The sequence below is a fragment of the Nymphaea colorata genome, chromosome 12 (assembly GCF_008831285.2).
Source record: "Nymphaea colorata isolate Beijing-Zhang1983 chromosome 12, ASM883128v2, whole genome shotgun sequence".
NCBI lineage: Eukaryota > Viridiplantae > Streptophyta > Magnoliopsida > Nymphaeales > Nymphaeaceae > Nymphaea > Nymphaea colorata.
The window spans coordinates 2,280,921-2,299,167 of record NC_045149.1 but is presented as its reverse complement, the minus strand read 5'-3'; the positions used below and the strand labels follow the sequence as shown (position 1 = coordinate 2,299,167).

The following is an 18,247-nucleotide window of genomic DNA, read 5'->3' as shown; positions in this document are numbered from 1 at the left end:
ACTTTAATGTAAACAACTACAATTCAATAGATATTTATAGTCAAACTTTTTATTTACGGTAAAACATTAGATTACTGACACAAATTATGTATCAATATAATTGTTTGAGAGTAGTGGATGGTATACACATTTTAGTGGTTGGATTCAATAAGCAGTTTCACTACATACTAGCCAATTGAGAAGGAAGTACAACTGATGCAATAATATTGTACAATACACTCGAAGGTAATATTCATCTAGTAGATGTTCTACATGATAAGAAATTGAAGATCAATAGTTAAATTTACTATGATCACTGGATTTGTTTGACTAACAAAACACATTGTTGATTATGAAATATGCAAATATTATATTGTTGATACTGGATACCCAAATATTATCAGATTATTAACTCCATATAAAAGATGTCGATATCACCTATCAAAATTTAATGTTTTTGGATCTAGGTAAATTGGACAAAAGAAGAATTATATAACTATAGACACTCATTTGTGCACACCACCATTGAGAAAGTATTTGGTTTACTTAAAGCAATATTTTCGATTTCAAAGAATCATGTGTCATATCCAATATCTACTAAAGTTAAAATTGTACAAGCAATATGTATTCCTCAAAATTTTGTAGTCCACCAACACCCGAACACTGAAAAATTTGTTCTTGATGATATGGATAAAAGTGAAGTAAGTGAAATTGTAAATGATAATGATCATATTGAACAAACACAAACATATAATAGCAACAATAAATTCCATGAGCAAATTACTACAGTAATGTGAAATGATTATGTCTAACCAAAATATTCATTGTCTAAAATGCTCATTATATTATATGCCATTATTTTAATTATACATGACTATTTTAATTCTTCATTTTGAAAATCTAACTATTGCCTGTCATTCTCATTTCTGAAATGCAAGAACCATGATGATGCAACATCTCAAGTATTACATGATTTTTGAGAAGAAGACCAGAGACACATACACTACATGGGATAGAATGCCAATTGCTAGTGAGTTGTTATAGTTATTTGTGTGTTTATAGTAGGTTTTGTCATGTTAATCTTTTATATCCATTTTTACTATCAATTACTCCAACTTATGGCCTCCAACAGTTGAACATTTTAAACTATTTATATTTTGATGTTTTGTGGTTCCATTTGTTACTGTTGATTATATAAATGTTTGAACATTTAAAACTAATGATGCTTCTGTCATATGAAATTATCCGAAAGAGTTGATTTTGCTATATGGGTGTTTCATCTATTGTCTTATTTAATATGATCATGTTATATAATATATTAATTTGGATTTACCAGGTTTTTGTGATGAATTTTATAACATGTTCACAATAAAGGTATAACTTATTGACATGAGTTTTATATGACATATATGAAAATAGGTTTTGCATGTTAACAAGATTTGTTTGTATGGTGCTTCTGAAAACATTGTGTACAACAAATAAAAAAACAAAGTATTTTTTGTTATCAAACAATAGACATAATAGACAAAACTAACCGTAAAGACAAAATGACTGACAGAACAAATAGAGATGAAATAAATATCAAAAAAATGGATAGAAAAATAAATGTCAGACAAAAAAGACGTGGCATTCTAATCCTAAAACCATCAAACCGGGGATCAAGAATACCATTCTCTATGATGCCAAAACATTGGTGGACAAGATGTCCCGTCCATTCTATCCTACAAGTAAGTAAAGAGCATACGTAGGCCGGCATCCGGTGAAGCGGCGCGAAGCGGGATGCCAGTGGGAGGCGTGTAGCGAGTTTCCTGCTAACTAAGGTTTTGATTGTCATTTGAAGCATTAAACGCTGCTGCATCTGGCAAATCTCGTGACCTGTCCTCAGAAAAACACCTCATGGAATGTTTAAGGTACGTTCGAACGGTCCGTTCCACAATGACACCGTCTCTCCCTTCCTTCCTCCCTCCCTCCTGTTGAAAAACAGGCATTCGGAGGACATCGGCGAAGACCAAGCAGAATGGCTAACCCTCCGAAGCCATGGAAGGCGGAGTACGCTAAGTCCTCACGATCCTCCTGCAAGACCTGCAAACTGCCCATTGACAAGGATAGGCTTCGTCTCGGCAAGATGGTTGCCGCTACCCAGTTCGACGGTTACATGCCTGTATTGCCTGATATGTTCATATGTTTTCATTATCTATATGCTATAATGTTCTCATGGATTTTTGTATCGAGTGTTTTTTTTGTTGAAAAGTGTCTCTATCTCCCTCTCACCTGCAGCTTGCTTCACTGCGTTAGGTCCTTTCCTTTTGTCCTTTTTTTTCCCCATTTTTGTCATTCATTTAATTTTGTTATGTCATTGTTTCTTCCATTTCGGGATCAGAAGTTTTAATGCATTTTCGTTGGCGCGTAAACGGTGCTGCCTTTCCGTCTGTTGTACTGCTCTAATGCTGTTGTGGTAGTGATGGATTTGGGGAATATTGGAAGATGTTGGTTCGTCCTGCAGTTGGTTGTACTAGAAAGGGAGGATTGTCATTCTCTTCACGCATGCTTTCTAGTAATATGTGGCACAAATTTTGCTTTTATATCTTTACTGCATGATTAAAGAGTCATGCATACAAGTGTAAGGAATATTAAAGTATTAAACTATAGAAGAAAATGGTGTCGATGTAAGCAATCCTATTATTCACAAGGCACTCAGCTGTCCCAGTTTTCTGGATGAGTGGGATATAGCAAAATGATATCGTAGTTCTGTCGGATTGGGTACAAATGGTTCGACTAGGTGTTTGACATATTTTCCCGGAACACACTTTTCCTGTCTTATCTGAACAATGAAAGCTTTCTATGATAGTTGTCGTCTTGGCAAGGGGTATCTTCAGGCCTGAGATTTGGGATACCTATGCAAGCACTTGAGGTTTCCGAGTTCAGGAACTTCAGAAAATAAAAGTTGAGAAAATTGTGGCTAAGTGAAAGAATTCTACTATATTTGCTGCACCATGTGATTTTGGGCGTGTTACGTTCTGTTATTTTGATCAATATCACAAGCTGTAGTGCCATACATGCATGTGATGATGAGAATGTGCAGCTTGTGAGAGTTGGCTTGACTGGTTAACAAGCATTTGCACGTGTGCTGGTGACAAGGTTGGAAGAAGGGAAAGGAAGCATACAACTAACATTGTTGTGCATGTGTGCTTGTCATGAATCTTGAGAAAGAACATACACAAACTGCCCCTTTACAATGCTAATTTCTACAATTCCTTGGACTGTTTTTTTGTGCGTTCATCATTTTTAGCAATTTTCTGAACTTTCAGGTTTTGTCCTTCATGTCATATGTTAACTTTTGCTTAGCTTGCCTTTTACTTTTCATATTCTTTATGGTGCTATGTTTCTAAAGTTTTGTTTTTTCCTGGTTCAGATGTGGAATCATGCTGCCTGCATCTTGAAGAAAGCAAACCAAATTAAATCGTATGTGTTCTTACAGTTGTGTAACATCTTTCAATTAAGTAATTTAGTGTCTGAATAATTTATTTTTTTCAAGCATAGCTGCATAATATTCTTCTGCTGATTATTCACATGCTTTTACTGTTTAGTATTGATGATGTTGAAGGCTTGGATTTGCTTCGATGGGAAGACCAACAAAATATTCGGAAACATGTTGAGGTTGGAACTCTGGGTACTAAAACACATTCTGCAAGTGCTGATGAGTGCAGCATTGAAGTTTCACAAACTTCTCGTGCTACCTGCAAACTTTGCAACCAAAAAATTGAGAAAGGAAAGGTGGGTTTAAATCAAGTGACCTTTCTTTGAATTAATTTTCTTTGAATCTTTCACGTCACATTTGTGTTAATAATAATATTACTTTTTAACTTTAAGTTTCAAATATTTGTAACTATTACAGCACATTATAAAATGGGATTTTATATCTAAGATATCAATTTCAAGGCATTTGCTGATACAAAGGATGGTTGCACGTGCACTCCTATTTATATGCTTGTATTTGTAAATTTTTGGGTAGTTTCAGTCCTTAGAGGTAAATGAGGGTTTTGGAATTTGGACCACCTTTGGTACATTTGTATGAGTAGGATGCACGGCAAACTTTTAGTCTTAAGTTGGTAATCCAGGTTACCATAAATGGAAGGGACATACCATCCCATATATGTAGAAAGACTTGCTATATTCCTGTATCAAGAATGTTGAGAAATATTTTAAGGGACTATGTTCCAGTGTGCCATATTACTGGTTTTCTTGGTTTGTAGTTCTTCTAACTTTCTAAGTGTGAACATGAGTCATGCTGTCTAGTGGGATGGGATCTACATGCGAGACAAGACTCAGGCTAGCTGTTATTAGATCTAAGTTCAAACTCATACCTGGGCTGGAACCTGAGGGTGGGTGGGGGTGTGTTTGGGGTGGTGTGGAATATAACACCCCATGACTCAAAACCTTTAGGTGTTTATGTATCCATGTGCTGTAGTACTGGTTATCCTAGTCTATAGCCTTCTCGGTGCTAATTGAAGTCTAGTACGGGGATGGATTAAGATCCCCTATGCTGGGCACTTAGACTAGTTTTTGGCTGGATTGCAATAGGAGATGGTAGCTAGTCTTCATGTGGTGAAGTAGCTAATTATGGACAATAGCCACTATCATTCTTGGGTATTTATAGGTGAGGTTTTTCTCAGGTATTTTTTGGCAAAGTTGTTTTTTTTTTTGGGAAACTCAAGAGTTTTTCTTCCTAAAAACATAAAAAATCAAAATGTTAGAAAAAAAATACAATAAATGAGAAACTGATAAGAAGACATAAAAAACATCTAGTTAAAGTGATAAAGTAATATATTGCATCTATGAAGGCATGTTAAATACCTAAACAAGAAGAAATAAAACAATGAAAGAAAAGATAGAAAAAAAAATAAAAACAGAAATGAAATAAAAAGTCATGAAAAATGCGAAAAAATTGATTAAAATCACGATAAATTGATTTTTAAAATTTTCAAAATATTCCAATTTTTCATTTTTTTTCATTTTTTTCGTTGATATCATAATCTTTTCCGGAATATCGCGATATTTATATTGATTATGCTTTGTCTACTAAGAATAAGTAGATATAATTTATATAATATGATAACTGTTTGTGAAATGTTTGTTGAAGTCATGTTCTTTTGTAATTGTCCAATAATTAGTGACATAAAGTTTGTAAATATTTCAAAATTTAAGGCAAAGCATTTATAAATACTTAAAAAGTTCTAGGTACTTGCGGACCATTTTAACTTCATGTCTATCTCATGTTTGTGACATGGTTTTCCTTTTCTTAAAAGTGTCCAAGAGTGCTTGAATGACCTTAAAAACAAAACTGGCAAAATTGCCAATTAAAAAGTTGCAACTGAATCAAATTTATCCACCATTGTGTCTGATCCGTCTTTAAGGACTTGCAAGATGATATGACTACTTGATCTCTTGTTACCTAGTTTTGAAGAAGGTGAAGCATAGTCATTTTATTTTATTTGAAAGTTTTGAGGATAAGTTATCTGAACTCATCATCACAAGGGAGGTGATGTTTTGAAAAAATCACTTTTTTCATCTCCAAAACAGCATAAACTGTTTCAAAAAGGAAAATCTTGTGAAATTTTCGGAATATCACCACAAAAGTTTTTTTCATGATAATCTCATGATATTCTCTCTTCCTTGAAAGATCCTATCTTAATATATTTTTCGTTTATGTTACTATTTTTTTTGTTTACATAGAAAAAAATGCTTCAAATATTTATTGATATAATATCAGTATATAACTCTTAATCCCGTAACTTTTGATTATAATATTTTTTAATTTTTTAATTCCTTAAATTTCCCCGAGAAAAACAACTTCGCTGAAATACAAAAAAAAAGCTTTTCCAATAAAAGTTAGTAAACTATATTTGTTACTATGCTGATACTACATAGGTGACACCTCCAAAGGAATACTAATCAGCTGGCATTTTCATTTGTCCCACTCCTTTGGGTGGTCAAGGGTCTCGGAGATGTTGTTCATAAGTTTGAAAGTTGAAACGTTAGGTTCCCGTACCTGAGAAACATTTTGCATCAATTCTTATCCTTTATGCCAACTGGTCCTTTTTCTCCATAAATGAATGTTTTCTTTCCCTAGTTTTGCATAAGCATCGTATTGGTTTTAATAGACCTCTCTTCTTCCACCCCTCCCCGGCAGACCCTCATTCATGCACCCAAACAAACCTTTGCAGTATGCTTTTGTACTTCTTTATCTTCATTCTTCGAGTAAAATGTGGAAGAGAGTGTGAGTGCAGTAGTTTACTCTAAGTGGCTGCATTGGAAGACGTTGGTTCTCATTTCACATTATAGTCAATGTTGTGCCAAGAGCCTCAAGTTGGAGAGTGGGTTCATTAGAAGATATTGTTGTCATTTTGTAGTTGCTCAGCAGTTAATAATGTGCCAAAGACCTTGAAGTTTGAATTTAGACCCCCCTTAATCATTAGGTGCATGAACATCATTCTAAACCTTTTTGTTTGAGAACTGCATTTGACTTTCTCACTCATATTCCTTTTCGCTGTCTCCATTTTCATTTGTTTATTTTATTGCTGCCATTTTCTTCTAACACCAGTTTCTTTCATTAAGAGCCAGTTTAAGTTATGAACTGTTATCAATGTCATTGCAAGCTGTCATATCATGGCATATGAAATGGTGTTGACAGATGTTGGCATGTCAAAGTCCAAAAACTTAAGTTCCTTATCATTTTCTAGTGCTTGATAGTCTTCTGTTGCACCTTTTGGCAGGTTCGTGTATCTGCAAAGCCCAATGAACAGGGTAGCAGAGGTGTTTCTTGGTACCATGCTAACTGTTACGTGGATATTCATTCATCTATCAGAATGGAGGAGCTAAGGGGCTGGGTTGACCTACCAAATGAGGAAAAAATTTGCCTCACCAGAATTTCTAAGAAAGGTGCATCCATTTTTCAGAGATGGCCTTCAACTTTGCTATTTCAAGGGAAATTACTGTTGGTCTTAGAGCTGTATCCTATACTGAGTTTTTTTTTCTCCCATTTTTATCTTTTCTGATCCGATGTAGAAGCACTAGATAATGAGGTCTCACAACAGTCCAGGGGAACAAAACGCAAAAAAGCTGTTACTACAGAGAATCAGAAAAAAGTTCCCAAAGCAGAAGAAAATGCCTCAGCAAGAATCAATTCTACTAAAAACAAAGCCACTGAATTAGGAAAGGTTGGGTCCGATGCAGCAATTTTGGAAAGAAAGCTTGAAGAGCAGACAAAGGCATTGTGGGCTGTAAAGGATGATCTCCGTAAACATGTTAAAACAGTGGAACTGCGAGAAATGCTTGAAGCTAATAATCAAGACTCAGCAGGATCAGAATATGATTTGCGGGAGCGATGGTAATGGTGCTTTCCTACATAGTTGTTCTATGTTATCAAATACTAAATCATGAACTCATACTTTGGAGACTCTAAACTTTCATACTATAACAGAATCAGAATTTTCTATTCCTCTTCCCTAGCCTTCTTTTATTTTCCTTCCTCCTAAAATTCAATGAGCTTCTGATAGTCATACACAAAGCAGACGATGATACTTATTTAACAATTTTAATTCTCAAATTACAAGTCCTCATGTGGTTTAGAGTCTTTGGATAAATGATGCTTAAGTTTTTAAAGTTCACTAGTGATTTGTACTGTTTCATCATATTTTGGCTACAACAATTACTGATAAGTATCAGCTTCAAGAGACTGTAAAAGTTCAAATACTTGCATCCTTTAAATAATTGCTTTACATGGGTACACATAGGTCTAGTTGAGCCCAAGCATTCTCTACATATAGAAATTATACAAAGCTTCAAATAGTTGGGTGCTAAGTCAAGATGAAACCTAACCACGTGTCCTGAATCTAAGATAAGGTCTGCCATTCCATGTGCTCCCAGTCTGGTCGAATTTTAAAATTGTAGATGTATGCATTTTTTATCTAGATTAAGATAGTTCTTCAATCTGTGCGTAAAGATTTCATTTTTATGCTGGTGCCTAAATTACTCTTGGCCACTTGTTATTAGTTCCTGAAGTTTATGATGTTGAATCTAAGTTTATAGCCTCATACTATGCAATCCTTTCTTATTTTGAATTTGGAAAGTAATGAATATATTTATCACATTTTTTGTTTTGTGAAAGAATGTACCATTTGGGAGTCTCAGGATTGTTATATTGAAATATATTTGTCAGCTTTTTTGTGCAAGAATGTTCCATTTGGGAGTGTTAGGTTGGATATCATTGCTGAAACCAAGGTGTAAATTTGCATAAACTGGTTGATAATTTTCTTAGCTGGATCTCTTCTTGCAGTGCTGATGGGATGCTCTTTGGTGCACTAAGCAGCTGCCCCGTCTGTTCAGGTTCACTTCATTATTCTGGAGGAAACTATAGATGCCATGGGTATGTGTCTGCATGGAGTAAGTGTTCTTATTCATGCAATACACCTGACCGCATACAAGGAAAGTGGAAAATTCCAGAAGGGACAGCTAGTGATTACCTTTGTAAGGTATTAGATATGTCATGCTAGTATAAATAGTTCCCAGTTATCCAAAAAGAGATGGTTCCAGCTTGAAAACTGTTTGAATGCAGTGGTTCAAATCCCAAAAAGTTAAAAAGCCTGCCCGAGTTCTTCCTCCAGAATCTTTGAACCAACCAAGTGCAAGTGTGGGTGCCAGATCATCTGCTTTCTCTGACAGTGGAAGATTGGCAGATTTAAAGGTTGCTATTGTTGGCAAATCGGGGGAACCACTGGTGCGTCAGACTAGTGTTGATTGAGGAAGAAATTTATGTGGAATTTTTATATCACCTTTTAGAAATACGTAATACTAACTTTCTTATGTTGAGCTGCACATGACAGGAAAAGTGGAAAAAAATGATCAAAGATGCAGGCGGAGTATTTCATGCAAAGACAAAAAAAGGTTTGACCATATAGGCTCAAAGCCTCAAACTCTTGGACCTTTTTGTTTCTTTTGTAGAATGTTGATGTACAAATACGAATTTATCTATTCTGTGAAAGAAAAATAAGCAACCTGATTTTGTCATTCTTTTCCTCACTGTTTCCCAGAAACAAGTTGTTTGGTTGTCATGGGTGAAATCGATGAACTTGTGGTGGAGGTTAGAAAAGCTAGGTGAGAGTTACAATGAATATGATTTTCCTAGCATACAATGCAATTGGTATTTTAAATTCATGCATCTATATGAGCCTGTGAGTCATGCTTTCCATGTTGCAGAAGGATGAAGGTGCCCATTGTAAGAGAAAATTATCTGGTTGATTGTATTGAGAAGCAGAGGCGACTTTCAGTGGCACAATATGTGGTTGAGTCTGTTGTTGAGGTTTCAAAAAATGAGGTAATGACTGTAAAAGTTAAAGGGCGAAGTTCTGTGCATGAATCTTCTGGTCTGCAGGATTCTGGTCATATATTGGAGGATGGAAATAGCATATACAATACGACTTTGAATATGTCTGATTTATCAACTGGGATTAATAGGTTATTTCTCGCCCTACTCTGTTTAATCCTTTTCTGTTTTTCTCACAACCTGGCTACCTCATGGTCTGTTTGTTTCTGCAAGTTCATACTGGAGATCAACTAACCTGTTAAGCTGAATAATTTAGGTGGTTGCATAATAGCTTACCTCACCTTATTGCACTGAATAATTGTGTAGCATTTTTGTACATGTATGGTTCAGGATTTTCCTTTTAAAATGGCTACTTTTATAGTTTGAGTTGTATGATCTTCATGTATGATGTATCTATGTGTTTAACAAAGGGGAGGATCAAAGCTAAGTTTATAGGACTGGATGTAAGATTTTGCCTTTCATATTATTGCAATTTCTCCATTTTCTCACATAATATCTCCATCCAACTTAATTTAAAGGCAATTACATCATCAAATGTTGTGCTTTCCTTTTTCATTAACATGATGAGGTGCTTCTTTTCTCTTTACTATTTTGTCCAAAGTTGTAAAAGATGCGTTCACCACCCATATTAGTTTACCAATAGATACACTGTAATAATGTAATGTACTGTAAATGTAATTGTAATTTATTTTTTCATTATGAAGTATGTCCTTTATAAAAAATATGTAATGCATAAATATTGCCTCATGGCAATGAACATTCATCTATTTAACGTTAATCTTAATGCTAAAAACCATAGTCACAAAAAAATGTGTTTTTTTAAAGGAAATAAATAAAGTAGTTGTTTAAAACTTAAACAAAATGCTGTTTTTTTTCAAAAAAATGTAAATGAAAGAACACAAAAAAAACGTTGAAAACCACATTTTTTTGCGTTTTTGTTGTTTTTTCTTTTTTTCTTTTTTTTTTCACCTTTTTAAGGCCAAACTGTTTTTTTTTATTTTATAATTTTTATTTGTTGCAAATCTACTTATTTTTTGATGTCTGTATCATTAGTTTCTCCCCTTATTTTGTTTTCCCCTCATATTTAGTTTTTTGTAATTTTTTAAATTATATTGTATTTTTTACTTTTTTTTTCAAGCCCATCGTATTATACTCGAGAAAAACCTCACCATTGAAATGCGAGAAAGTTTTTTGTTACTATGGTCAAACTTTAGCACATTATTAAATAAGTTTAAAGTGTTATACATCGAATGCAAATAATAAATGAAAAGATCATCATTCATCATCTTCGTCTTCATTTTCATTTGCATTCTCATTTTCGTCTTTATTCCCATCATCATTTGCATCATCTTCTTCAAATTCAATATCCTCACCAACATATACATACTCCCCACAAACGTCCTTTGCTCCTTCATTATCAACCACTCAAGATCATCCCTTTACAATATGGTTGATGGTTATTCCTTAACCATGAATCCAACACATTGGAGTTTGATATGATCAAATTGAAATCTCTGCTTTCTTACTGATGCTTTTTCTAATTGTAAAATAAATAAGAGAAAATTTGTTAATCTATATTATAAAGCAAGAATATGTAACTTATGGAACAACTGTATATTAGCTTATTACTGACGTAGTGGGGAAGACGACTGCTCCTCTAACCCACAATCAACGTCTAAATTGAACTAGGGAAATCAAAGGGAATGCGAAACTGAACGGAAATAACTGTAGGATAGGAAAACTCAAAGAGATTAGGATTTCATTAAACTCCAAAACTAATTACAAATGAGACTCTAAACATCTTTATATAGCCTAAAATGGACCCCTGGATTTGGATCCAAACAAAGTAATAATAAATCAAACCCTAAAATACTAGAATGAGATCCAAATAAAATAAAAAAATAAAATAAAAGCCAATTGAAACTAAATCTTTTTTTTTCATGCTTTGCTCCTGCATCATTCTCCTAGGGTTGAAAAAAGTCATCCTCGGCGATGTAGATCTTGTAGCTAGGTGGTTGATATTCCCCCTAGTCCACTCAGTGTTGGAGGAACTAGACATTAAGTGGTGAAAGAAGGAAGGCAAATGGGCTGTTTAAACTTTTCCTGGATCCCAAATGACCCGGATAAGATCTTGGGTTTGCTTAGATGAACCTGGACCCTACTTCAGAATTGCAACGTAGTTTCTAGCGACCCATATTGGTCTCTTTGATGCATTAAAACCGGTCCAACTTGGTTTTTATATTCTCTCGGGTCTCAGAGATCGAGTTATGTGCACCACCCTAAGATCTTGGGCAGCCAACCGCTGTTGACAATTGGTCAGGCAGCGTTGTGCGTCTCGCGAACGGCCTGCAGGTCTGCAGCCTTCTCTTGTGCCTGACAAAGAGAAAGGGGAGAGGGGCAGGGTTGAGAGAGACACCCGAACCTCGAGCCCTAGCTCGATGGTGCCTTGGAGTCTAGACCGGTTTCATGCATGAAACAGACCGATACGTGGTCTCCAGAAACCAGTTCCTGCAATTCTAAAGCTGGGTCCGGGTTCATTTGAGCAAACCCAATATCTGATTCGGGTCATTTGGGATCTAGGTGGTTTGAAACGTTTAAAGTTTAAACAGCCCATCTGAGCCGAGATCGAGTTTTGTGCACCACCTCCGTGTACGCAACAAGTGTACGCCGAAGGTGGACCCTACTACGTATATGTAAAGTTCTAGTATTGACCTTAGTGATGGAAAAGGTATATGTGCATACTTAAATGAATGCCCTTATAGTCTAGACCTTACTACCTATATGTAGAGTTCTAGTATTGACCTTTGTGACATAAAATGTACATATGCATATTTATTGGAATGCCCTTACATTGCACAGACACAACATACGTACTTAATTTGTGTTCCTTCACGCCACATGTATTCCTTCACGCAAAGGAAGACGGTTCGGAATAAGAAAAAAAGGAGAGAGAGGTTCCTATTGAAGGAAGGAAGGACCACGGTGGTTGTCGGTGACGAAAAGTTGACCTTGAAGCAGAAATGGTGGGAATGACAACAAAAGGAAATGATGGTGAGTTCTCAACGTGTCGCTGTGCTTTTTTTTTGGGCGACGTTGACAAAGTCAATGACTTCTGCAGGTCTTTTTTTTTTGATGGTCGGACATTCGAAGAAATCGAACGAGCACTTCCTGAGGATCTGAAGGTGAAGGCAGAGCTCAAAAAGGAAGAAAATGTCGACGCAACGGGTACAATGTCATATGGATCTTATAGACGAAATAATGACTGCATCGTAGTTTATGTGCTAGATGTAACGTATTTGAGATAGTTTGCATGAAATAACAAATTCGTGGCATAACGAATGCATGAGATAGCAAATGCAAGAGATAAGTTTATGCATCCCAATTTATCTCATTATTTTGTAACCATTCTTTTCGTTATTGATGGACATAATGAGAGAAGACACGTGTACAAAGTAGGCGATAAGGAGATGATATAATGCGATCAAGTAACGAAAGAAATGATTACGAAATAATGAGATAACAACGAGTTTACTAATAAGGCAATGAATGGTAACGAGAGAATGAGATAACAACGCGTCTAAAAAGTAGGTGATAAGTAGACGGTGTGAGATAGGGTTCGTTATTGACCGACAGACTTTATGGTGAGATAATGTTGAATGTTATTTGATATAAGGAATTTATGCGTGAAATCAATAATTCGTGAGATAATGTGAAGATGTTATTTGATTGACGAACTTTATGCATTGCAGATGGCACAATGTATGAAATATTTACATCATCAAATGGCGACGAACAAGAGATTGAGTCCCTCTGCAAAGAGATGAAGAATCCCAAAGGATGTGCTTCTGTTGTAGGAGTGAAGCTCGAGATGGAGGATCCCGAAGAACGTGCTCATATTGTAAGAAATGGAGTATTGTTGTAGGAAATGAAGTTCAAGACAAAGGATCTCGAAAAACGTGCTCATGTTGTGGGAATGGAGTTTCCTATTGTAGGAATGAAGTTCGAGACGGAGAATCCCGAAGAACATGCTCCTGTTGTAGGAATGAAGTTCGAGACGAAGGACGCAACATACAATTTCTACAATTGTTATGCTTTTCGCCAGGGTTTAGTGTAAGGAAGGGTAGGATAGAGAGAAACACACTTATGTCACATAGGTACGGGTACTGATACGGTGTTTTCGTAAATTTTGGTACAGCGGTACAACGAAAATTATATATTTCTAATTCAAAAAATTGAAAAAACAAATGACAATGTTCCTTTCATAGTTTCATAAGTAATCTCATAAAAAAAACATAAAATGTTCCTTGCATAGAACAACATATAACAAGTTGTTATATGTTGTTCTACGCAAGGAACATTAACAACAAGGTAGCAACAATCGTATGCTGCATAGTGCATAACTTATAAGTTATAATCAAATTAAATAACTCGACAAGGGCATATGCAAAACCACTTGCATTTTGCATATGATGCAAATGGAAGAGACATACAAGGGAACATGTCTGAAGCACAGGGAAATGAAGCCTAACAAAAAGCACAGGGGAAATTTGAGATGGCATGAACAGGGAGCAGGAAATCTTAGAACATGGCATTGCAAGTTACAGACTTACAGTTTTCACAGAACACGGCATGAACAATCTCTAATTTCAAGCATTGCAAGTTTTAGTTTTCAGTTTTCACAGAAGAGAGAAAACCAACAAAACACAACAAGAACAGGGAGCAGGAAATTTGAGATGGCATGAAGAGGGAGCAAGAAATCTTAGTTGATAACTGAATGTATAAAGAAAAAGGAAAAAACTCAAAACATGACATGAACAGGGAGCAGGCGGCGAGCTAGATATGAATAGGCTTTTGAAACAGTCAAACAGATGGCGAAACTCAAAACAGATGAATAGGGAGCAGGAAATTCTGCTGGAATGTGCCATCAATTTTGATAAACTAGAAAGAAGAACAAATCCCGCCTCAATGAAGCAGATCAAAACCCTAAAAATCAAAAGGAAACCAAAAAAAAAAAGAAATGAAGAAACCTAAGCATTTGCCATCCGTTGCTAGAAGAAATCCGCCGTCCAGAAGAAACCCACTGTCCGTCCCCACCTACCCAAGCACCCGCCGGAACCAGAGCAAAGAAAGCTGAGAGGGAGAAATCGCTGGTCTGTTTTTATGTTTTATCGCGGTTTGGATCTGGTTCCGACCCGGAACCAGATCCAAACGTACCACAACGTAGCCGCGTACCAGTTTTGCCATACCGACGTACCAGTGTGAAATAGAAACACACTGGGCATGGTTGTGAGAAGGTCATATCTTTGTTCGAAAGAAGGATGGAAGAGATCAGTTTCATGTGTAAAGAAGCACAAGATTAATACAAGGGGCAGTTGTGCTGCTAATTTGGAGTTGGCAAGCATCTAAATTGAAAATATTGATAGTTGTGCAGTCATGATTGAACACAACCATCTATTGGCATCTTCTTGCATGACCCACATGTTGAGGTCGCATAGCAAATTGTCATTGTTGCATGCTGAAATAAGTGAACTGGCTGATGGTGCAGGCATACCGCGAAGGAAGGCAGATGACCTGTTTGTTGACGTAGAAGGTAGCCGTGAGAATGTTCCATTCATACGCATGATCATAGAAACCACTTGAGGCGAAAGAGGACAAAATCGATGAAAGAAGGAGAAATTATGGCATTGGTTGAATCTATTCATAAAAGATTAAGCAAAGACACAGGTTTCTACAGCGCCATTCAGATGGACAAGGATGGTTATGCTACAAATGTCTTTAGGGTAGACTCGAGGTCGAGTTTAGATTATTGATGCTTTAGCGATATGTTTATTTTTTACACAACTATGAAGGTCAATACCCACGGATGGCTCTTTGTACAATTCGTAGGGGCGAACGATCACTTTAAAAGTTGTACTTTCGGCAGTGCATTTTGCTTTGATTAGACCATTGAGACATTTGAGTGGTTGTTCAAGGTATTCACCGAGGCCCTTAACGGAAAGCACCCCAAAGTTGTGTTGATGGATGGTGACAATGCAATAGCAGCTACAGTGTCCTTCGTATGGCCAAAGGTGCATCATCATTTGCGCTTGTGGCATATACTAAAAATGCAACAAAGAACATAGAACATGTAATGCATCATAAGACTGACTTTAAAAAAAGTTTTGCAAATTGCATTCTTAAGTGCGAAGATGGTGAGACGTTCGAATGTATGTGAAGACAAATAATTGAAGCACATAACCTACAAAACAATATGTGGTTTCGAACATTGTAAAGGGACAAAGAAAAGCAAGTGTTGGCATATGCAACATTAGATAAAATTAAAAGACCTAAACTCCAACTTTCTAATATTGCAGAAACATTCTAATCAACTGTCTAGAGTATCTGACATTCCCTCTCAAGCTGGAGCATATATATCAATCATGCTCAGCTTGTTACAACCTCTCAGGAAATCGCCTATGGGAAGAGCCTTGTTAAAAATATCAACAACTTGATCTTCTAAGGAGATATGAACAATGCTAATAACACCTTCTTGTACTAAGTCCCGAACGTAGTGACAATCCACTTCAATGTGTTTAGTCCTTTCATGGAAGACATGGTTGTTTGCGATATATGTTGTTGCCCTATTATCACAATACATCTTCATTGGGAGATTCACTGAAATGCACAAATCTAGAAGCACTGATTTGACCCATGACATTTCAGCCTTAATTTGAGTCATAGCCCTATATTCAGACTCAACACTAGATCGAGCCACCACATTATTATGCTTCTTTCTCCTCCAAGAAATAAGATTGCTCTCACAAAGACACAAAAACCTGTAGTAGACTTCCTGTCATCTGCAGACCTTGCATAATCAGCATCACTATAAGCTTCTATGTCAACCATTCTCCCTTTTTGAACCATAACCCCTTGCCTGGGGCTGATTTTAAGTATCTAACTACCATTAGAGCAGCCTCCCGATGAACCTTCCGAGGTTTTTCGATGAATTGACTTAGCTTATTTACAGCAAAGCTAATGTCAGGTCGAGTGACAGTCAAATATAAAAGTTTTCCTATCAGCAATTTGTAAGATCTAGAGTCAAACTGCTCTAATTCATCATCATGAATATGAACACAAGGATTTATGGGAAGTGTGGCAAGTTTAGCCCCCAATAGACCTGTTTCCTACAGAAGATTAATAACATATTTTCTTTGAGACACTACAACTCTTTTACTACGGGCCACCTCAATACCAAGGAAATAACAGAGTTGACCAAGATCTTTTGTGACAAAGTGTTTCTATAGAAACTCCTTTGTTTGAGCTATCTCTTAATTACTTTCCCGGGTGAAAACAATATCATCAACATATACAATCAATATCACTATACCAAATATGCCTCGTTTGATAAACAACGAGTGATCAAGTTGGGTTCTTCGAAATCCACACTTAGATACAACCTCAGTTAGCTTATGGAACCATGCGCGGGGACTCTGTTTTAGTCCATAAATAGCCCTTTTCAATTTACACACCTTGAAAGTTGAAACACTCATCTTGTCGCTCAAAACTAGGTGGTTGCTGCATATAGACGGTTTTAGCGAGATCTCCATATAGAAAGACATTTTTAAAATCCAGCTGAAGTAGCGGCTACTCTTGCTGGACAGTAAGAGATATAACCAGTCGAATGGTGCCCAACCGAGCCACGGGTGAAAAAGTTTCAAAGAAGTTAACTTCATAAGTTTGTGTATATCCTTTAGCGACAAGACATACTTTGAACCGTTCAACTGAATCATCAGAATAATACTTGATGATGAACACCCATTTGGAGCCAACCACATCAGAGTGCATCGGTGGATCCACCAAGTCCCAAGTCTCCCGAGAGATAAGAGCATCAATTTCCTTCTGCATGGCTTGCCTCTATCGAGAATCTAACAAGGCTTGATGGTGGGAGGATGGGACACTGTGACTAGACATAGCTCGATCAAACTGCACCAAACTTGTACTCAGATAGTCCGTAGAGCATAATTAGAAATCGGATGTAGTGCGCACTGTCACTGGCCCTTGCGAATAGCAATAGGGAGATTATCTACAGAGTAGTCATCATTTATACCTAAGTCTTATCAGTAGAGCTTACCTCTTGAGAAGACGTTGGTGGGCGGTTGGGAGAGGGACCATGACGACGAGTGTAGACTAATGGAGGATCAAGGAAGCATTCACGTGATAGGTTGGGAAGGAGGAACAGACTCAAGTGACACTAGAGGAATAGGAAGAGGGGCGGATACAACCATCTGAAATGTAGGAGGACTCGAAGAGCAAAAGTAAGGACGAAACTCAAAGAATGTAACATCCACACTGATAATCTCTTTCTTGGTCTGGGGATAAAGCACTTATATCCTTTTTGATTGACAGAGTATTCAATGAATACACATTTGATGGCTTGGGCAACAAGTTTGTTTTTGTTTGGCCCTAGAATGTGTGCAAAACAGGTGCATCTAAATACTTTGGGAGGTATATGAAATAATGGTCGATCAAGATGTAAACTTTGAATGAAAATACCTTCTTGGATGGCTATCAAAGGTAATTTGTTAATGAGATAGCATGCTGTAAGAATAGCATCACCCCAGAAATAGGCAGACATGTGAGAGTGCAGCATGAGGGTGCGGGCCACATTTAGGAGTTGCGGATGTTTGCGTTCGGCAACACCATTTTGTTGGGACACGTGGGGACAAGTATATTGTGGTCGAATTCTATGATTGACATAGAGTTGAAGTACAACAGAGGATTTTGAATTCAAGAGCATTATCCGTGCAAATATTTTTGATAATAAAACCAAATTGAGTCTTTATTTCCTTGACAAATTTTTGAAGAATGCATGTAATTTCAGATCTTTCCCGTAACAAGAATACTCAA

The 18,247-nt window shown here is 36.5% G+C and overlaps 1 protein-coding gene across 3 annotated transcripts in view; it reads left to right on the top strand.

Moving 5' to 3' along the window:
• Positions 1 to 1,719: 1,719 nt before the first annotated feature.
• Positions 1,720 to 18,247, top strand: part of LOC116266021 (poly [ADP-ribose] polymerase 1) — a 51,976-nt gene continuing 35,448 nt past the window's right edge. The window contains exons 1-11 of one of the 3 annotated variants that reach the window (XM_031647072.2): positions 1,896 to 2,140; positions 3,392 to 3,441; positions 3,567 to 3,753; positions 6,753 to 6,918; positions 7,045 to 7,366; positions 8,315 to 8,510; positions 8,594 to 8,755; positions 8,862 to 8,922; positions 9,069 to 9,132; positions 9,235 to 9,352; positions 9,410 to 9,492. In XM_031647072.2, coding sequence (XP_031502932.1) covers positions 1,997 to 2,140; positions 3,392 to 3,441; positions 3,567 to 3,753; positions 6,753 to 6,918; positions 7,045 to 7,366; positions 8,315 to 8,510; positions 8,594 to 8,755; positions 8,862 to 8,922; positions 9,069 to 9,132; positions 9,235 to 9,352; positions 9,410 to 9,492 — 1,553 coding nt within the window. In that variant the 5' untranslated portion in view covers positions 1,896 to 1,996. The other 2 variants (XM_031647073.2, XM_031647070.2) reach the window with 2 other exon arrangements.